Source organism: Corvus moneduloides, chromosome 2 (assembly GCF_009650955.1).
Source record: "Corvus moneduloides isolate bCorMon1 chromosome 2, bCorMon1.pri, whole genome shotgun sequence".
Classification (NCBI taxonomy): Eukaryota; Metazoa; Chordata; class Aves; order Passeriformes; family Corvidae; genus Corvus; species Corvus moneduloides.
Genome location: NC_045477.1, coordinates 117143251 through 117165192, shown reverse-complemented (window position 1 = coordinate 117165192; position 21942 = coordinate 117143251). Strand labels below are relative to the sequence as shown.

Here is a 21942-nt window from a genome sequence, read left to right as displayed (position 1 = left end):
TGTGATGTGCTTGTTGCAAGTGGGGTTTCCCAGTGGATGGAGTCTGCCTTCAGCCCCTCAGGGAATTTTTTCTTTTTTTTTGCATAAAATCACAACATTTTATAAAAGATTTTAAGGATAACTACTTTCAAACTTGGCATTCTTCAGACAAAGGTGTGTAAAGTAGAAAGACAATGCTTTCTTCTCTGACCAAACTTCTGAGTTTATTTGACAGAAACTTCAGAATTTCAGGACAGGTTGTCTGAAGCAGGGAAATTGCAGATTTGCAGACATATATTTATACAGAAAATGCTCGCCTGCTTACCCAACTGGAGAGGCAGGGAATGTCAGATGACTCAGCCGACCAATTGTAGTCAAGCAGCACAGCTTGAATTGAGGATACCTGAGATCAATCACAGTTAAAAAAGCCTAAGAAAAACTGGTCAGAAAAAAAAAGGAGATTAATGAGTAATCCAGGGAGCAGGTAGCTTTTCTGTAGATATTTTCCGAGTGCAAACAGTTATCAAATTCTTTAAATCATTACTGTAATATTCTTTACTTAGCTCCATTATCTTGCTTCTCAGTGGTTTGCTTTATCTTGCACATGGTGCATTTGTTCAGGAAGGAATTTGATTCAGGATTTATATTCCACTGCCTTACACATGGCACGGCGTCCTTATCTCCAGATCTGAAACAATAACAGCAATCAAAAAAGCGCCTACATTTCCTTCTATTTCCTGGCTCGCCAATAATAAGAAGTCCCTGCAGAGGGGAGCTTGGCTGGTGGTGTTTTGTGATTTCTCAGATAACAAGAGCTTCACATTTCTGTGGAATTCCCATTTGCCAGCGAGCTGCTGCTGCTGCTGCTGCCCTGATTGATATATGACTGCAATGGCACTTTTCCATTTGACATTCCCCCTCTCTCCCTCGCTCTCCCTCTCTCTCTTAAACAACAGCCCTAACTTTTGTGTGTTGCAAATATAAAAGGCAAGCCATGTGACAGAGGGACAGAAGAACAAAAGCATTTGGAAGTAACAGGACCTCTTCTTAGCTCTACAAAGAGTTCGAGGAAAGGAAGGACTGGTGCATTTTCCAGAGGTAAGCATGCAAATAAGAGATTCCTACAGATTTTGAGTGTTATGTGGACTTAAGCTGAGTGCTTAATCTCTTTATCTGACAAAGATATGTTCTCCTTGTACTGTTTTTTAAATTAAACTGTGCTTAAATTGAATCAACACAGCTCTAGTCCCTGTGTCTCCTTATCATTGTGTCCTTATCTCCTGTCTGAAGGTTGCCTGTATGTGGTCAAATAGGTAGCCCAGGGTGCTTTTGAGCACCTTGGTTAAACACCTACTCTTGTGAGCACGCTGAGCTCCAGTCTGCAGCTCTGTGCTGGTCCTAGCTGTGTGGCTCTGGAGTGAATGGACATGCTGGACTCTGCCCTGAATTCACCGAGAGAGCGCTCATATCGGCAGCACCCTCTTTGTCCCACTACGATGGGGCTCTATGAGCACCGGCAAGCCTGCTACTTCAAAGTTGGGCTGTTTACTTTTATCACAACTTACGCCTGCTGTTCCCTTGCCAGTCATCTGCTGGAATGCTCAGAATAATTTGAAACACCAGTTTCTAATGTTTATTTAAAAAAAAAAAAAAAGCAATATTTATTTCTAGCTTTGTGTCTCACGCTTCGCGGGAGCACTCATAATTCGCACACTATTATTCATCCAAACTTCCGCCAGGCTTTCCAATGGACCGGACAGCACTGGTTGTGGATTAGGACAGATTTAGCATGCACTCTTTATTGGCTGTGAGCTGCGAGGAAAGCCCCGGTGCTTTGCTGTAGCGCCCGGGGTATATTTGGTAGGTGGCCGGCGTGACACGCAGCGCGGCGTGGCTGTGCCGCCCGGAGCGAACACGGGAGGATGCTGCGCGACCCCAGACCGCCCGCTGAAGGAGAGGGAGGCTCTCCTCCGTTCCCGGCAGATCGTTTCCCTGTGTGTCAGCGCCAGAGGCACGAGCATGACTGTTCTCTGTTTCTGTGGGACGAAAGAAGAATTTCCCTGCGGTGAGCCCGGTGGCCAAGTGTCAGTGTAGTGTCACAGCGAGGCTCGGGAGCGGACACTGCCCCGAGAGAGCGCGGCTGAGGAGGAGAGCCCCGGCTCCCTGCGGGGACTCAGGTGAGTGAATTCATCCTATGAAAGTTCGATTGAATGGGTCCAGCAGGAAAGAACAGGGTAACAAAGAGGACCAGTCTCAGCACAGGGTTAGCTACTGCTGCAGTGTCACACAAGGTGTGTGCTGAGGGGGGCAATTTTCTTGTGACAAATCTGAATTTGCAAGATGTGTGTGTGTCTGTGTGAGCACTGACTCTTGTGGCACTGCCAGGCAGATTTCCTACCCTACACTGCAGTTCATTGAAATTTCTCTTATAGCCTCCCCATAACACATCTTGTTTGTTTCTGCCTGGGAGAGATGGCATGGCAAGTAACTTCTTAAGGTTTCTGCAGTTCTTTAGAGACGAAAAATATGTTTCCTATATGCTACATGTTACTTACAGGTCCTAAAGCTTTGTAACAGTGGCTGAGAGGTGGGAACTCTGCCTGTTGAAAAAGGACTGGCAAAAGGTTTTCTAAAACCAGAATTAGGACAAACTCACTTGAAGGCAAATGATTATTTAAAACCAGCAGTGGGGAAAAACTCACTTCAAATCAGTACTTTATTGCAAAGTTATTTTCTAATAGAAGCAGCCCAGCTGCCTGGTGGGGTCAGTAAATGTGGCTGTAATAATCATGGTGCTATTATTTGTCCCTCCTCAAAAGAATATAATAGCTACATTTGGGACATTTACCTTTTATTTTTTCCCCCTTCCTTTTAAATTACTAATGATGCTCACTTTTTTTCATGCTGTGGGACCTTACTCATATATGTGAGTAGTTATACACATGAATAATTTCCTGGACCTAAACAGAACTCTTTGGTGAGTAATTACTTACCAGCTTGAATCAGGGGTTCCCAATGTGACTTATATATACATTGATATGCCCTTGCTGCTAATGAAATCTTATTTTGTATTATAAAACAATGCTTTAAGACTTTCCAGTTAAAAACAAATGTGGAAGGAATAGGTATTTCAAGCTAACAAAATAAAATGCAATTTGATTTAGGGACAGGGTATAATTAGGGGCTGCTGATGATTAGTTACAGGCTCATTTCTCTACCTGAAGGTGTCCCATGTAGGTTTCCTGGGTCTGTGCAGTCAGATTAATGCATGCTGAAGACTGGCCTTTGCAGAGCAGGATATTTGTTATGGACAGTCTTGGGTAGAGTTTGCAGTAGCAGTACCCCAGGTAGCTCCTTAGGCATGGCTGTTTCCCACAAAAGCCATCTGCCCCACTGGAACTGTCCCTTACGCACCTTTGAGGTTTGTGACAGCATTTTCATGTTCTTGGCTTCTTGCCTTGCCAGGACTGCAGTCTCTCTTGCCCGGGTGGGAGGGAAATAAGCCACCTCCTTGGCAGCTCACACTGATGCCTGCTGTGACTTATTTGACAGGGAGTCCTCCTGTGGTTGGCTTCATTCCCCATTTCTCCTGAGGCTGACTTTGTTCCCTTCCTGGCTTGTCTGCTCTCAGATGCACTAGGAAGTGCTCAAGGTTGTCCTTGGCACTTGAAGAGAATTGACTATCTGTGGTGAAAGCTTGCATGAAACCACTGAGACAGTCATTTTTGCAACTTGTCTGGTGGATTATTTGTTTAACCGAAGGAAAACAAAATTCTCTGCACCCCCGCAATGATTACTGTAATTACAATTATAAATATTTGATAGTTGTATTACAAGTATTACAAATTCCTCTGTCTCTAATGTCCTTCTGAGTATGAGGAGGGAATTGTCCCTGTGAGTTTTAGAAAAGTTTTGCTACATGAGACTGTGCCACAGCCCCCTGTTATTTGAGCAATCCACCTCTTGGAGCATGGCTGGAAGAGGCCACATCAAAGAAAGTCACAGACCCTGTGGCTGCAGCTATGGGGTAACTTGCTGGGGCAAAGGATTTTCCCTAACCCCATCCACTGAACTCTCAGAGACCTGAGGGTTTATAACCCTTCCAAAAACTCTTTAGAAATTAAACCCTAGTGGCTGTAACCCCCCCATACACAACAGGTCCTTTTGCTGTGCCCAGCTAAACTCTTGCCCTCTGCGATATCTTGTTCCACCGGATCATTGTCGGTTGTGTAAACACGTGTTTCTTTTCATCAGTGTTAGGTGTTCTGCCTCTCAGCTCCCCTGCCCTTCTCCATGTCCTGGTATCTTGGGATGGGGTGAACAGCCATGTCCAGATCACCTCTTTTTCTGCTGCCTGACTTCACACTTGACGGTCCTTTTGCTGAAACTGAACTCAGTGGCAGGAGAAAGGTTTAGTTGGGTCAGGTTAGCTCAGGTGCCCCAGCCAAGAGCACCCCACTTTGACCACACTTCTGTGCATGCATATGAAGAGATGTTGCAGTCTCTGCTGGCTGTGATCAGCTGTTATTTCCTTTTTATATGTGTCAGTGTGGAACATATTAAAATTTCTCAGTAGTGGTATGTTAGGAATCCCTCTGATGCCCCACCTCTAACTTAGCAGAACAATAAAAGCAAGGTTGTAGTAAGCCATTGAGCAGCTGGTCGTCTATATATTCCTCCTTTTCTCACATAATCTAATTCAGACTATTATCCGGGTAGCAGTGGCACTACCACTTCCAGACACCATCAGTCCTTGTCCTGTTTGCTGGAATTTCATTGTGTGGCATCAAGATCCCCTCTACTACAGGAGAGTGTAGCCTCTCTTCTGGTGTGAGAGTAGGGGGCTGCTGGTGCCATGGAGACACTGGTCCCAGGAATTCCTCCTCCCCATTACTATTTTTCAGCTTCTCTTTGTTATTTTTCTAGTTGCATCAATCATTGTTACCGCTCTCACTTGTCACATTTTCGTGCCTGTTATTACTGAGCTGCAGACTGTGTCGGGCTGAGGCAGCACAGGTTATGTTGCCCTTTAAGACATGTGGGTTGAGGATCTGAGTTAATGCCTCAGCTCTGGTTTGGCAAAGGTTAAGCATACCATGGCAGTGACAATCACATTGCTGTCATAGCAGCACGGCTGAAAGGGAGTGGGACCTAGGGGAACGCTGCTCCGCTTGTTAGAAGACATAGAATTGTTACCATGGGCCAAATATTTAGGTTCCCTAATTATCAGAGGATAAGGTATATGGATGGTGGTCTGAATGTTGCCTGTGTATAAAAGAGGAAAGGATTTTGCCCCTGGGGTCAGAAGAGAGGGAACATCCCCTTCAATCATGTGCTGTCTCCGGCATGCATAACACTCTCTGCTGGTCCTAGCAGCAGGGATGTGTTTGCTTAGTGTTAAAGAATAGAAAGACCCATTCCTACTCCTGCATCTGTTGGTAACTACAGGCCTTTGAGTTCTCTGGAAAATATGCAAAAGACAGGGAACAAAAACTGCCCACCTGCTTGTAACACACTCCAACAGGTAGAGGACACATGCCTGAATGCCCTAGACCTCTCAGCAACTTGTAATTTGGCCAAGAGTAATTTTGCCTCATGTTGGGTCATAAGACTGAAGTAGAGGTAATTACTGAAGCAAATCCTATAGCTAATGCTTGGCTGGGAACATTTGCACTGTAGCCAGCAGCCACCCTTCCTGCTTTGCCTCCTGAGAGGGATGGGCAGCCCTAGACTGCTCAGCTCTGCACCTGGTGCTTTATCGAGGAGTAATCCCATCCAGCACCCTCTGGATGGATGACCAAGTGGAAAATTGTATTCCTCTGCTGTCTGAGACTCAAGACCATGACTACTCTGATATTCAGTGAGACATACAAGAATAAAAAAAGAATCCAAGCCTGGCATCACCTTGCTATTAAATGGCTCTACTCCCTCATTAGAGAGATATCCCATGCATGCCCCTAATCAATCTATTTAAAGCTCCCTGGAAGCAGGAAAAGGAAAGAATAAAAATACAAGCACTCTTTTGTCCCCCAGCAGTTATTCTGTGCGAGTGTATTAAACCCTTTTCTCCGTGTTGGCCTGTGCCTGTCTGCTGGCGGGATGCCAGCCTGCAGTACCCACTGGAGTTTGTTATTTCAACCACCGAGCAGGAAGGCACCTCCTGCTCCCCCTCTCCTACTACCTGAAGGGCTGGAAATATTCTTGGGAACTTCAAAAGCAGAGGGAAGTTCAGACAGCTCAAGTGCCATTCAGCTGGATTTGTTCCACCTCACGCACCAGGTCACCACGGCAGGAACAATTTTGGGGCCTTAAATAAGCCCGGGGAATCAGTCCTGTTTATGCTCATCCCATGAGTGCTGAGGCTCCCAGGGTGCTTCCATTATGTTTGCTGCAATTGCTGTGTTGCTTCTTATGCTTCACATGCCATGGTCTTCCTATGTTTTCTTTTTCAGTCTGCTTACAGTCACAGGTATTCCTCTCCTGAAATATTAAAAAACTTCAGGCAGTCTCACAGCAAAAAATGGTTTGCAGGAGTTTCTCTCATTTACCGTATTGGTAAACAGTGGGTTTGCCATTTCTGACTGCTCAGAGGCAGCATCTCTTTTATCTTCTCGGGTTTGGAGGGATGATGCCTGCAGTCACTGGCAGTCACACAGTAGGACAGCACAGCCTTCGTAGGACCAGAAGATGGGCTTCTCTACCATGGATTACCAGATGAAGAGGCCTAAATTTCCTTCTTTTGAGCCTGTTTTCCTTCTTACTGCCTTTTTCCTTCCTCTCTCCTCTTCCCCACCAGCTGCTGCCAGCTCTGGCCAGGGGTGTGTGTTGTTTGTGTACCCTCCTTGCTGGCACACACTGCCCTGCTGTGTAATGGGTGGATGGAGCTCCTGTACCACGGATGAAGACATTCCCTTGGCATGGAAGGGGACAAGCTCCATCACAGCTGGATGTCAGTCAAGCAAACCCTCTTTAGCATAATGAGACCTTGGGGGAACCATTCACTTATTTAGACCTGTAAGGGTCTCACTCAAAATATTTGGTTTGGTAGTTGCCCTGCCTCAGGATGGGAAGAAACCTGTTCAAATGCTGTGTGGAGGCATTTCTCAAACAACTGGGGTTGCTTGTGTTCACCTGCTGCTGCCTGGCTGCCACATGGCCACACAGTGGCTCTGTCAGGTGTTTTGACAGGCAGCTGCAGAGTGGAGTGAGGATTTTTGACAGCATATACAGGAGGCCAGCTCCTTCACTGCTGTAAAAGAAATGGCCACAGTAAAACAGCTAGATAAGAAGATGATTGCATTTATTTACAGAGCTAAAAGATACACTGGAACTGACAAAGACTCTGAGGTGGTTCTACAGAAAGCAGGCTCAGACACAGCATCTCATCTCAGGTTGTCTCTCCTACTTGATGAACTGTCCTCTGGAATGGCTCAGGTTGTCACTGGTGCAATTCAGTCCCACAGCTCCCAGTGCTTCCCAAGCTGTTCCCAGGCATGGTGTGGATGGCTGCATGGTCTGGAAGCCACCTGAGTGCTGTGGGTGCCAAAGGATCTTTGGGAACAGACCATGCTGCCCTTGTCATGGCGGTAGAGAATTTCACCCTGCGGAACAAACCCTGGTGGAGCCTGACTGAATGATTTGCCCATCACAGTTGTTTCCACTCCAATCCAGATCTTGGAGAGTGAAGCCCCCAAATCTTTATCTTCCTGGAAAATCTAAACTTTTCCAAATTTGATAAAGTTCTTCAGAAATCCATTTTGGTCTCATGAAGAACTTTGTGGCTTTTTTTTTTTTTGTTAGAACAGCAACAGTGAATTTACACATATGTCCATATATATACACATACATGGTTAGTGACACTTTTTTAGGTCTGGAGTTTGGAGAAACTGAGTAGTCTTGCAACTCTTCTGTTTACATAAAATTCAGAATGAGGGAGCCACATGGTAGGATCCAAGTAATTGTGTTTACTAAATATGCACAGCATGCAAGGCCAGGCTTAAGTTATGTACACACACCACTACTTTAACAGGATTTTGGCAGCCTCCAAAACATAAAAAGCATTGAGTGACTTAAACTGTGCCCTCATCTTCAAGCAGGAGTCTCAAACACAGAAAATGCACAGCAAATGAAGGCCAAGCTGAGCATACGTGCATGGCTAACACAGGGGGCTCAGGGAACAACTAACTAGAAGTACACCATAAATGAGCTTGTCCACTGCTCCCTTCCTACCTTCCAGGGTAAAAGCTGAGCAGATCCAATAGACCTTTGGGGAACTGCTCAGCTCCTTATTTTTTCCAAGATACATAGCAAAAAGGGAATTTCTGTTTATGTTCTCACAAAGTGACTGGCTAAATAATTCCAGATGATGGAATGTTCTTCTGTCCTTAAAGCAAAACAAAACTTTAATCTTCACCACTCTCTAAATGATATTAAAACTATGATAAGAAATCTCCATTATTCAGAAAGCGGTCAATAAGAACGTGGAGTTGGAAAACCAACCCCACCTCTGCCCATATGTCCACATGTAGAACAGTCTTAGACTGTATGTTAATATGGTTTTTCTTTGGGATGTCTTCTATTTTTCCCTGAAGTTTTTAGGTTAACAGCTGTAGCAGTTTTAGGTAACAGCTGTAACAAGTTTTAGTATGTTATGTCTGTATGAAATCCTGAAAGTTAGTTACATGGAAAGGGCACTAAGCCTGTAGCTAACAAAACCTCCTATATCTCAGTGAATTCTGAAAAACGTGAACTAGTGATTTTCATCCACTGTTAGGCCATATATTTCTGTAGCAAATTTTCAGCCTGAGGATATGAAGTCACCTTTGCATTTTTTTCTTCACAGGATGCCATAAAGAGGGAGGGTTTAGGCTTCCTTTTTGTTAGCTTGGCAGGTGAGCTGTCTACCACAGATTTTACGTGAAAAGAAAGTGAGGAAAAACCAGATGAAGTAGAATAACAAAATTTCTCTGTGGAATTGTTGATTTTAATAAAAAAGTGTGTTTTCCAAATGAAACAAAATGTCATTGTAATGATGATTGATGATCACAATTGTATTTGCTTCTGTTTTTTGGACAGAAGTATAGACTGGAAACTACTTATGCCAATCCTGATAGCATGTGCTATAATTATATAATTATTTTTAATTTCAGACAGCATTTCAAAAGGAATGGAATTTTTAACTTAAAAAAAAATAGAATGCTAAGTTCAAGTGAAATGCCATTGCACAACAACAGCTGGAAATGGAAAATGTCACGGCAACATACCTCATCATGGTGATGTACCTAAGTGAAAATATTTTGACTTTTTTCTTACAGAATTAAAAATCTACACCCTAACTTCTATGTGTTTAAATGTCCCTCTAAGACTTTTTCTGCCATATATATTATATATCATATATGTGCTTGAAAAACGTTGGTGCACACTTCCCATAGGTGTGTCAGGAGATACACCTACACATTTTGCCAGTGTGTCTGCAAAGAACAGTAACCAGCTATTTCACAGGAGATGGATCACATTCACAGTGGTTTTCTCTCTTTTTTCTTATAAATATGTGATACTTTTTACTTCTTTCAAAGTATTGTTACCAAAGCCTGCTACATTTCTTTGTTAGTAGAGTGTCAGGGCAATTTTTAAAGACTATGTAAGTGTTAATACTTTTTGTACTGTGCTTATCCTGAAGAAGGTACAGCCATATTCCTTTTCTCACACTTTTCCCTGTGTCTTTCCAGCTTTCTCAGAGTGTTTTCATGAGGCAGACTCTGTGTCATCCAATTATTTCCTGAAGAAAACTAAGGAGATAAGCCTTTGAAAACTGAGCCAGGACTTCAGATTTCTCTCACTGTATTAAATCATACTGATCAAAACCAGGGAAAGATATAGAAGCACAGAATTAACAGTGGGACAGAGAGAATGGGAAATGGGGATCCCTGGGTGTAATATCACATGAAATGAGACCGTCTAATATCAAGTAAATTTATTTGGACGGAGAGGGAATTACTGGGTGTGTAATAATGATAAACTATGTTGGAGGGAGACCTTGCCAAGCAGCATGTTTTGGTCAGCCTCTTTATAAAAAAGAATAGGAATGTAGGTAAAAGGTTAAACATGGAGAAAAAAATAGTGCATCCCTCCTCCTGTTAGCTAATCCTTGGGCATCATCTGCATGAACTGGAGTAGCAGAGTTCACTTCAGGGAGGGAGTGTGTCCCTGCTCCCATGACCGAGAGATTTCTCTCCTATGTTGCTAAAATGTTTGGAGGGATATTTATTGACATGAATGAGGCTGTGCGTAAATATATCTGAGATCCTAAGTGTTTAATGTTGTTTGTTTAAGTTCTCTATATTGCAAAAGCATATGTTTTTTATGCATAAATTGCAAAGTATGTTTTTAATACCCCATTTGCTGAGGAAAATATACCAGGTCATATGTCAGACTCTGGGAAAAAAATATATTGTCATTTAAATCCACAGTCACATAATTTTTCCTCTCCTACTTAAGCACATGGATAATAGCCTGAAGCAAGAACAACAACAATGTCTAATACACAGAGCATCTTTGTCTCTCTAACACACAGAGCATCCCTAATAACATTTCTTCCCAGCATGAGACTTCGGATGTCACATCAGCACCATCCCAACTTGGATGAACTCTGGAAGTGTTTGTCGCTGCTAGGCACTCCTCTCACAGAAGTGCTGGAGGAGGCTACAAAGCAGAACACAAATCATCAAGCACTCTGGTGGGGAGGCTGTTTGGGAGATGAGTATCAGTCGGTTTAGAGGACTGCCAGCAAACCAGAAAACAGTTTTGAAAGAGGCTTGTATAAGGCAATAAAGGCACACATCCGCTCTTTAAATACTCAAGAGGCTCTGCCGGAGCATTTCTTTGTGAGCAGGGAACTGTTTTATCCTAAGTTTCTTCAGAAAATCTTTGCACTTTTAACTGTACTGATGAGTATCCTTTGACTATCCTTCATCGGGCTGTGTTTAGATGGATAATTCACAGCTCTTTCAAGTTATATCTGTTTGTAGTAAAAGCGAAATTAATCACCCAGTTGGGACTAAGGGCTTTGTGAGAAGGATCAAGGGACTGTGAAGAAGCAGCTGAGGGAGATATTCTCCTTCCCCTGCTGGCACAAAGCTCTGGGCAGCGTTTCAAGGGCTGTCCTTTGCCTTTTCCCTAGGGAATCTTCTGATCTCCAACATGAACCAGAAACCCAGATGCCTGGGTAGATAGCCATATGTCTCCACCTAAACAAACTTATTCCTTGGATATTATGGAATAATAAATTTATTTTTCAGGTGCTGCTCTTTAATTAGTGGGGAAGAGGCTGACACTGAGCAAGTGCTGCCTGACAAGTAAGTAAGTAAAGCCTGTCCATGTGTGTGCATGGGAGTTTGGTACTCAGAGGGCAGGGCAGCCAGAGGCCCAGGTATTTCCTCATGCAGTGCAGGTTGGTGCTCAGCAAGTTCTCTGGGGGTCCACTTTCTTCATGCCTGGGCTTGGACCTTCAGCATCCCTCCATCCTGTTCCTTGTCCCTGCAGCACACCAGAGACAGGCAGCCTCTAGAGCCACAGCTCAGCCTGCCTCTAGCCTTTCCATGTGCTATCTAGGCCAGAAATTCCCATCTGTAACATGGAAGGCAGCCAAGCTTTGCCCCTCTTTGGCACTTTGAGTGGATACAGAGTCCTTTCGAATTGCAGAAATTTCTGATGTATTACTAATCACCAGTTTTGAGGGGAACACATTAGGGTCATCACCAAGTGGAAAAGAATGGCACTGCACCACTTGTGATGCTAAAAGTCAAAAGGTTCTCCCTGAAATGATAGAACAGTGCTAAAAGTAACAAGGCCTTGACATCTCCTTCCTTAATGCCATATTCCCTACCTACTCTGGGAATGATGCTCACTCAGAGCATGTATTTTGGCTAGGAAAGGTCCTGAGTGTCTTAATATTATTTATATCTATTTTCTCCAGAGGTCTTTTTGCTCAGGATTGTGATTTACATTGCTTTTATTCCAGCTGGGCAGGAGTTTCTTTGATGGATTACAATTTCGGCAGACTCCAACCTGAGAAGAAGAATGACAGCTCAGACACTTAAACCAGACTTCTCACCATCCTGGAAAGGAACTGGCTTCCAGAATTTGGTGGGTTTTTAATGCTCTACCTCCCTCTGCTGTTACCAGCGAGAAGTTCCTCGACAATGGGAAATCATGTACTCGCGGCTTCGATTTCCATGCTCTCGCTGCTGGTGATGATGGGAGACACGGACAGTAAAACAGACGGCTCCTTCCTGATCGACTCCGACCCCAGCCGCTGTATGAGGCACCACTACGTCGACTCCATCAGCCACCCTCTCTACAAGTGCAGCTCCAAGGTAAGGCCTCCCCTCACCTCCTCACAGCACAATGCTGCGAGGGAAGAGTTGTTCAAAAGAGCCATTCTGGGTGATTTTCTCTGCTTAAGTTCTTATCCACCAAAATCGAGCTGCAGGGGGATGCAGATGTGGAGACATCTTGTGTGTACATAAGAACTGGGACTGGAGATAAAGGCTCTTGACTCTCACCTTTTCAAAAGGAGAAATGCATGATGATGGTAAAATTTACATGCAGTAAATTAAAAGTTTCAAAGGACCCCATTTGGGATCTCAGCTGATGGTCCCAAGGAGATGGGCTAGTTTGGGAGTTTAGATCACCCCAGTCACCCATCCTTCAAGTGGGTGTTTAATCTGGAGCATGTAAATTCATAGCTACCATAAGTGAAGTACTGAGATAAAGAACCAAACTCTAAAATGGTAATTAAACAAGGTTGTGAAGAACATTGTTTATTTTCTCCCTGCCCACTCCCTTTTCGAAGCCTTTTTTTTCATGCAGAATGACACTTGGATGGTAACTGTAGGGCTTAGGAGTAGATAGAAATACAAGATTGACTTTCCTTTGGGATTTCAAGCCTGAAAAGTTTTGTGTCAAAATGGTTTAGCAGCCTGTGCATGTAGCCTACAGACATTTATTTCATTATGTGGAGAAAAAGAATTGGGAGAAACAATGGGAAAATCCTTACTGGTCTCTTTTGTCTTGTCCTAATTTGTTCGGTCTGAGTTAATACAGTCTGTACATTCAGATGAGGGGGCCATCCCTCTGTCCCATGGGAAGCAGCTTTGCCTCAGGCGCTCACATCCCTGGATTAAGGAAAGGGAACAGCTGCCAGCACCAGTGCCTTTGCCAGCCCTGTGTTGGGTAAGAGAGTGATGGGAGGCCGGAGTGTGACAGGGTTTATGACAAGAGGGGTGCCTGCCTGATGGCAAACCCCAGCAGCAGGGATCCTGGGAGCATTCATTTACAAGGAGAGAGGACTTACAGAGTTGAGATGGATGTAGCACTGGCTGCAGACACCCCCAGATGCCTTCGTGTGCAGAACGAGTTCCTTGCTTCCCATAATCAGTGCAGGGGTGAGGGAATGCCACAGGTAGCTGCAGGTCATAAAACCTAAAATAAAGCACAAAGAGAAGTGTCCACAGCAAGTAAGACCCACTCGGTGCTCTGTGCACCAGGACAGCTGCTGTGCACTGGGACAGCCGGGCTTGTCCTGTGCCTGCTCAACAGAGAGGAGCTGACAGCCTCAGAATTGCACACAGGGAGCCCTGCTCTGCTCTGGGCTGCCTTACACTGTTCTCTCAGCAGAGCTGTCTGCCTGGCTTTGCACAACCATGCCTGATTCACAGCAGTGGGAGCCCAGAGACTTTTGCCCTACTTCTTCTGAATCCAAACAGTAAAATCATACATTATTTGAGATTCAGGAGAGGCCTTTTGATTTGCCTGTAGCCTAGACTAGACTTTCTTACCATGTGGGAGATATCTGGCATTATCAGAGAGAACTGCAGATGTGCATCTCTTTGTGCACTATTGATTTTGTCACAGTTGACTCTAGCGAGAGGCAAAGGTGACAAAATGTAGGTGTGTGGGTGGTGTGGATGGCTTTTGCTTACTGGTATCTGTGTGCTACCAGTCCTCCCCTCTCTTCATGTTTCTGATCACCTGTTAGACCAGGGAGGGAGGGAGGAAGGGAGGAAGGGAGGGAGGGAGGGAGGAAGGAAGGAATTCAGAAGGAATTCAGAAGGAATTCGGAAGGAAGGAAGGGAGGGAGGGAGGGAGGAAAGGAGGAAGGAAGGAAGGAAGGAATTTGGAAGGAAGGAAGGAAGGAAGGAAGGAAGGAAGGAAGGAAGGAAGGAAGGAAGGAAGGAAGGAATTCAGAAGGAAGGAAGGAATTCAGAAGGAAGGAAGGAAAAGAACCCATCAATAATTCACTTTTTTAATCATCCCCAATGACATAGAAAAGCAAAAAAGCAATCAGGCCTTTAGGAGTGGGGCTGATGGAAATGAGGACATTTTGGTTAGATTTCATCGTAATGAAAAACATATAATTTCAAAACTGAGCTTTGAGGGAAAAGTTGTTGACATAAACATTCTCAATTCTGGCTACAAAAGTCAGTGATTCTTTTTAAATCAAGCTTTTAATGGAAATCATGTTTGAAAATATTATCACATCTTTTGGCTTCCCAAATTCCACAATGGTTTCAAGAACACTTTTATAACAGTACAGTGATTTGTATGGACTTTCTCATGAAATGGAAAATGAAAACAGTTTCCATACGAAGTGAAATAATTTCCTAGAAAACTTTCTTAATTCAAGCTTTTTTTTTGTTTGTTTGCTTTGTTTTAAGGTCTTGGGGATCTGAATCATCCTGGTAGACATATGGCTTCTGTTCTGGATCTAGCATGTAAACACAGAGGAATATTAGACATGCTAATGGAAACTAGATGCAATGTCTGTTTATATATATATATAGTGATAAAATGTAACCAAGACAAAAAATGGAAAGTTCTGGGGAGTAGCTGTGGGAATTGTGGTACCTCTTGTTTCCACCAAGTTTCCACTGTGGAAGCCTGGACTGACAGTGGCAAGCAGAGACTTTGCCCTTTTTTGGGTTGATAGACTGGTTTCACTGAGATATCCTTTCTCACTCCATATGTTTTCCCTTTGGGTGCAGCGTAGAGTTACAGAAGTTAAAAATGGCTTCAGAAATTGCAAGACATATTATGTTTGCTGTCTGTCCTGGCTGAAAAAGGATTATGTCCACCATTATGTGCTTCTCTGTGGAGGCTGCCAATTGTACCCACATGGGAAGCAGTTCTGGTAAACATCCAGCCAATATAATTTAATCATTAAAATCCCTTTTGCTTGTGGCCTCAGGCAGACGATGAAAACAGTTTTCCAAATCCTTTGGAAACATAGTCCATTATAGTAACAAAACATACAAAAGAGACACAAAAGAGAGGTGGAAGAAGGCCATTTATTCCAGAAAAACAGTGTTTTCCTTTGTCTTCAAGGAAATGTTTGTAGCAGTTCATGAGGTATTACCTTTCCTGACTATATTGGATTTACCCTGACCTCTGTCATGGAGACCCATCGATCTCCATCGATGTGCTGGGTTCTCTCACTGCTGCCAGAGACTCCGAAATTCCAATTTTGGCTGTCACAAGTGCTTCGTCCAGATGTGCCAGAAGTGTGCTACCACTGACAGCCTCGCACTCAAGAATCCAGCCCAGAGAGACATGGAGCAGATGAAGAAAAATTCAGCAGATGTTTGAAGACATTTACTCCCGAGGTAGCTCAGGAGATTTTCAGTAATGTCTGCTTGCAGCCAGGCCACAGGAACTGTGTGAAAATCTGTTCTCAGGCATCTCAGCCCATCTGCTTTCAGGCTTCAGCTTGTTGCTGAAGGTGAAGAAAAAGGACTACAAAAACCAGTTCACAGCTTCTGGATTTCCAGAATACAGCTCAAATGATCAGAGTCAAATATTGCCTCAGATTCAGGTTGCTCTCTTTTGTACCTATGAGACAGTTGACTTTAAATAATACTGATAATGATAGTGATAATGATAATGACAATAATATTCTTCCCTAGCTGCTCATAGACCCATGTGGTTCCCTTGTGGTAGGACAGTGTGCTTCTGGATCCAGCCCTGCAAGGTGACATGCACAAACTCACATGTGCAGGGCTCAAGGGGGGCCAAGAGGTGTCAGGTTATAAAATACCCACATGTTTTTACTATATATACACACCCACTGCATTATTGTGCTATGCCATCATGGCATTACTAGTTATTTAGGTGATAATCTCTATTGCACTATAGTACACAAAGCAATAAGCAGCTGGTGCAATTGATTAAAAGGCAAAGCAAAGCTTTCAAAGTACATGCTATTTCCAGCTCTTTTGCACACCTGTCAAAATCCACTGGTGCTGTTCTGGATTTATGAAGAGGAAGGAAAATTTTGGTTAGGACAAAACCTTCATAGCCCAGAAAGTTAGAAAGCTATGAAAACGGAAAATTTGATATTTTTTTTTAGCCTAAAAGTTCAACTTGATAACCTTGGGTTTGTGCCATTTGTAAGAGTTTACACTGTCATCCAAAAACAAGGTATAAAACCAACACTGTGTGATTCTACATTATATAAATACTGACCTTAATCTTATGAAAAACTAAGTAGCCAGAAAAATTGCAGATTAAAATTAGAGCCTCCTCAGACTAAAGCAAGTCTTTAAAGACAAGGCTTAGAATTTATAAATTGTAAATTATAAATTATAAATACACTGGCACATTGACTAAATATTGGCTGGGTTTGCATAAGGAAGCCAGCTGTTTATGAGAAATATATTCAGACAGACATATTGGCACATCAGATAATTCTACCCCATAATTACTCTGGACAACTCTTCTCTAGTCCTGACAGTTTCTTGAGGGCTTGTTTTAGTTTTATTGGCATTTCTGAAAGTACCTGCAGATACAGGAGCAGATGTGTGCCATAAAAATTCTTAGGGTAACAGTACCAGAAAGTGACTGATTTTTCCAGCTCCAGAAGCATCAACCGCCAGAAGTCAGCCCCAACATACAGCAATGTGTGCTGTCACATTTGGGCTGAAATCATAGAAATGATTGGTTGGAAGGGACTTTAGGGACTCTGAACCTCCCAAAAAGGAATTTCTGGCTGTTGCACATCCCCCTGTACCACTCCAGAGGAGAGTTCAGCTCTGTTGTCTTTGAAGCCTTTAAAGAGTTGTCAGGTGCTGATGGATTGCTCTTCACCTCCAAAATTTATAGGTGATGATCTCAAAGGTCTTTTCCAACCCAGTTAACTCTGTGATTCAGCCAAATGTTTGGGAACAGCCTGTAACACACAGTCTGGTGAACTGGTCAAAGCAGGGGACCTAACAAGAGGTGTCAAGATGCTGGGAAGAAAACTAACTGGGTTAAATGTCTCAATCTGCTCCTTTCCTTTGCGATACAGGCAGGATTAGATACCTGCATAGCTGGTATCTAATTAGACACCTTCACCAGCTGCCTGTCTGGGAAGTGAGTTTTGTTTACCAAGGGGAAAAAAGTGGATCTTTATCTGTGAGTAATGGGGTGACAGCACTGTAGTGATTGTCCCTTTCATGCTCTCTATACACTAAAGGCACTGCTATTAAGGGGCTTGACAGAGCTGATAGGTCTAAAGCTTGGGTGTGACTCAACCATACACTGAAATTTCCTTCCCACAGCTGAACTTAATTTATGTAGGAATATGCAGTACCACAGGAAGGATACCATAAATTTATGCTACAAATCTTAAAAGATGGCAAATTTGTCAGAGAGCAACAAGAACCCATCTCTTAATTTAACTAAGAAGCAAGATGGTCCCAAGCACAGGTCATCAGTTCACGAAGACATCTTCCTTGTGACCTCTATTGACTGGAAGTGTAGTCACTAGTATATCAATACATTAATACATTTTCAAGCAAAACATTTAGCATGTAAGTGCTCTTGGAAGAGTCATTTTTAAGCACTGCACAATGGATGATCAGAACCTTTCCCATGGATGCAGACAGTGCTGGCATTTCCTACTTGATTTCAGGAATATTCTCTCTCTCTTTTATCTCATCTTTCCTTATGACTCTGACTGAAGAGAAAATTAAACATTCGATGTACCTGCTTGCATGACTTAGAGATTTGCAGCCAGTTGAGCTTCTGTAGAGAAAAAAGCCCAAAAAGGTTTAACACTGTAAAATATTTGCTGTTTTCAGATTGTCTGGAAAAAAGCCATGAGATATGTGCAGCATGGTTAAAATGTAATGTTCTCCCGTGGTCATAGGAAAGACTTGCAACTGTTTTACTGCCTACTTTAGATGATATAATAAGCTGATATTGAAGTTTGTGTTGGTTAAGGATAATTAGCTGACATGGATTTAATATTTCCGTTCCCATGAAAGTATAAGTCTGTTCAAACTTTTACAACACCCGTTATCAAGGTGGTAACAGCTGTTTCCAGCACATCATTTGCTGAGCTTTAGAGGGTCCTTTCCAAGATTTATGTAGTTCTTAATGCTCTATCCATCTCTGCTCAACAAGGGGTTTTTGGGGAATAGGTGACTGACCATGGACTTTCCTTCCTTAGTGACTCCCATTGTGCAAGTTACCTTGTTCTGGTCACAGCTCACATGGTGAACTCAGAAGAAGAAACAAGGAGCTGCACTGCTTTTGGGAAATCTCATGAGTCAACCCTCATGTTTGGCAACCTATTCAACTCTTCTTACATTTTTACTGCCTTATGCTATGCAGTGCATGTTATATAGATACAACTGATGCAATGATATATATAGATACACATATAATTGCAAATACATGTTCAAGGTGATCTTTATCAAAGGGCTGAGCTAGAAACATACTTCTTTATATTTCTGCTTTGCATGCTCATAATATCTAAGAACTTGGACATTTTGCTGTCCCTGAGAACCAGTTCTGCTGATCGCTGGTGTATATACTCAAAACACTGGTAAATACCCAATCAAAGTATCAGTCTGGCTGATGATTTAAGGGCTTGGCTGCTACAAATCTGGGGTCAGCAACTCGCAGTTGTGGTCACAGTGTCTGGAAAGCAGGGGTGGCTGTGATCATTTGGGGCCCTGAGGTCAGTCCAGGTCCTGCAGTCCTTGCTGGTGTCAGTGCCAGGGACTTCAGGAGGAGCCTTGCTTTTCCTCCTGCCCACATTATCTCCTCCACTCTCTCAGACACAGCGCAGGGGCAAAGCACGGTGTGGGGCTGGGATGCAGTGACAAAACCCCAGCCAGGCTGGAAGGAGGCTCCCACCTGCTGGTGTCAGCTGTGTGCTGGGGACACTTTCCCTAACCCGAGTGTTTTCTTTCACAGATGGTGCTGCTGGCTCGCTGTGAAGGCCGCTGCAGCCAGACCTCGCGCTCGGAGCCGATGGTTTCCTTCAGCACCGTCCTGAAGCAGCCCTTCCGCTCCACCTGCCACTGCTGCCGGCCCCAGACCTCCAAGCTGAAGGCCATGAGGCTGCGGTGCTCGGGGGGCATGCGGCTCACGGCCACCTACCGCTACATCCTCTCCTGCCACTGCGAGGAGTGCAACTCCTAGGGACCAAGGGGCACAGCAGACGGGGGACGAGGGGGTGCTGCTGTTGGGGAAGACTCCCAAGAAACAATCCTAGGTCAGGCCCGTGCTCCAAGCACACAATTGCAGCGAGGACAGGACTAACCAGGCTGGATTGAATCTGAGAGCAGAAGTACAAAATATCCTGGGTTGCTGGAGGGTGCTGGTACCACAGTGTGGGCTGTGACAAAGGCAAAAGCATGAGGACTTGTTTTTAAGAAGCCTTTCTTTTTTTATGAAAGGATATTTTTGAGAGTTTCTTCTTTTTCTGACTCAGCTCTGACTACAGAGAGGTGCTTTTACTTTAGGCCGTGGGCAGCAGGGGAACAGAGAAGAAGGTCAGCCAGGTATCAGCACTGCAGTCTGGAAGCTGACATTTGGACAGAGGATGGGCATCAGTTCCCACAGACAACCTCTTAACCTATCAATTTATTCTCAGTTTTCTAGTTATACTGGCCTTCAAAGCAAACTGTGCTGTTGGCAAGGGTCATCTGTTACTGACCTAGTGGCCAAATGTTGGATAACTTTAACTGTGGTTTAGCAGAAATTACAAATAAACCATTGAAAAGTGAACTGGATATGAAATGCCATGCTTGGAATACCCAGCCTAGCTGAAACAATTCTTTGAACCCTGTGTCATCAGAGTTCAGTGGCTGAGAAACTCTTGGGAAGGGAAAAGTCATGAGGCTCACTATTCCCTTCTAAAAGCCTGTAAGTGTGACACACCATGTCTGTCACAAAAGCCATTATTCAAAAGCTAAAAACTCATCAAATATTAAAATGCCACATACTAAATGGAGTAATTTCTTAACTTGAGTAGACCTGTTGATGTACAGAACCAGAGCCACCAGAATGATGACTAAACCTAGGACTTATTTTCATGTATAGCTCTTAGGCCATTGAGCAAATACCATTTTGCTTTTTAAAGACAGGCAATCCCCAAATCCTAAATCTCAAAGCAACAGGAGATCCAAAGTTTGCGCATGGTGTTTGGTATTTGCTGAGAAACTCTGTCCCTCCTCCATTAACATGAGGTTTTAGGAAGGTTCACTCACAGTCTCTTGTGACTGCAAGGAAACAACGTAAGTGTTCTTCTCTCATATTACAATTCTTATCTTATTAAATGGCAGTATATGCAGTCAGCTCGCAGCATGTCTGTGCTGTTCACAGAAACCTGGCTGAGCCATCGTTTTGGTAGGAGTCATGAGAGTGTTGAGAGCATCTTTTCTGTGTAAGAATTCAGGGTCAGTAGCACCCATGAGCACAATCCCACAGTTATTGTCTGGGATAGACAGGATTGCCTCCCATGCACAGCAATGTCTGGCAGGGTCCCATGGTAAGGAGGGAAAGTCCTTTCCAAGAACAGAGTTCAGCCCATCTGTTCAACTCCACCCAGTTCATCTGCAGCAGATGCTATCCACAGCAGCTGGAGGATGCACACTGCTGTGTGTGACAGGGAATCCCCAAGGTCTGACAGAGCACAGCAACAGGAGTTACTGTGGCTGCTCAGGCAAAGCCGAATTCCTTTGCCTCATGATGAATGCGTATGGGGTGTGAAGGCAGAGGTGACAGACACTGGCCTTGCAAGCCAAACCCTGGAGTAGGATGGCAGTAAGAAGTGGAAAGCCATGGGGGACAGATATGACCACGGACACCAGTTAGAGAGGTTTGTGATACATGGGAAGAACTGTCTCTGTCTTCTGAAGGTGACTTGGAGATGGTCATTTTTCAATGACACAGAGCTGTGGGCAAAAAAAAAAGGGTGAACCCAACCCCCAGAAGCTGAGTGGCTCAGATTGAAATGTCAGAACTGGGTGTGATGAGCCCCAGTGAGCTCATTAGGCACCATGTGTTATCCCAGGACTGTCAGTCATTCCTTTCACGTCTGATGCATGGTCTGAACATCAAAGGGCCAGCACAGGGAGCGTGAGCTGGGCATTATCACCAGACTACTTTATATGAAAGATCATATGTGCATCCCTTTTTCACTCTCTTTCAACCTCCAGCATCTAAAGATCCCATTATCCAAAAGAGCACCACCCCCTACTGTTAATTATATATAGCAAATTCCAGTCCTTATTCAAAACGTCAGCAATACCTTTGATAGCCAAATAACTATAGAGCAAAATATGTGTGACCTCCAAGCGTGGGTATAGACACTGCTGCACACCAGCAGCACTATGCAGCTATCTAAGGAATGGGAATGTTTGAGGGATAATTGCTATATCCAGCATCACCTCCCCCCGGGTCGTGCTGCCACTGGTCTCCTTTGCCAGTGCAAAAGAGCGGGGGGGGGGGGGGGGTTGCTGTGACACAAAATCTGGGTGCTGCAAGTGGCTAAAATGGTTGGATGGGACCTGGCAGAACATCATGGCCCTGATTGTGGTCCTCAGGTAAGAAGAGACAGTGGGGTTCAGCAGAGACCATGCCTGAGCCAATTTAGCAAAAAAAGAAAATATCTGTAGTGAGAGCAGCGCT

The 21942-nt window shown here is 44.0% G+C and overlaps 1 protein-coding gene across 4 annotated transcripts; it reads left to right on the top strand.

Annotated features, from left to right (window-relative positions):
• Positions 1-732: 732 nt before the first annotated feature.
• Positions 733-20263, top strand: NDP (norrin cystine knot growth factor NDP). Of its 4 annotated transcripts, none has more exons than XM_032100972.1 (4): positions 733-1077; positions 11277-11337; positions 12007-12353; positions 19222-20263. In XM_032100972.1, exons 3-4 carry the CDS (start codon positions 12135-12137, stop codon positions 19447-19449), a joined length of 447 nt encoding a protein of 148 aa, XP_031956863.1. In that variant the 5' UTR covers positions 733-1077; positions 11277-11337; positions 12007-12134; the 3' UTR covers positions 19450-20263. The 4 variants fall into 4 exon arrangements, with proteins under 4 accessions (XP_031956863.1, XP_031956862.1, XP_031956861.1 ...); XM_032100971.1 differs by having other exon boundaries at positions 11999-12353; XM_032100970.1 differs by lacking the exon at positions 733-1077 and adding an exon at positions 1844-2156.
• The last annotated feature ends 1679 nt before the right edge of the window (positions 20264-21942 follow it).

Excerpts from the sequence above, each read along its gene's own strand:
- NDP (XM_032100972.1), top strand. The coding sequence starts at position 12,135 with ATGCTCTACCTCCCTCTGCTGTTACCAGCGAGAAGTTCCTCGACAATG. Across the intron at positions 12,354-19,221 it reads TCTACAAGTGCAGCTCCAAG|ATGGTGCTGCTGGCTCGCTG; the intron begins GTAAGGCCTCCC and ends TTTCTTTCACAG.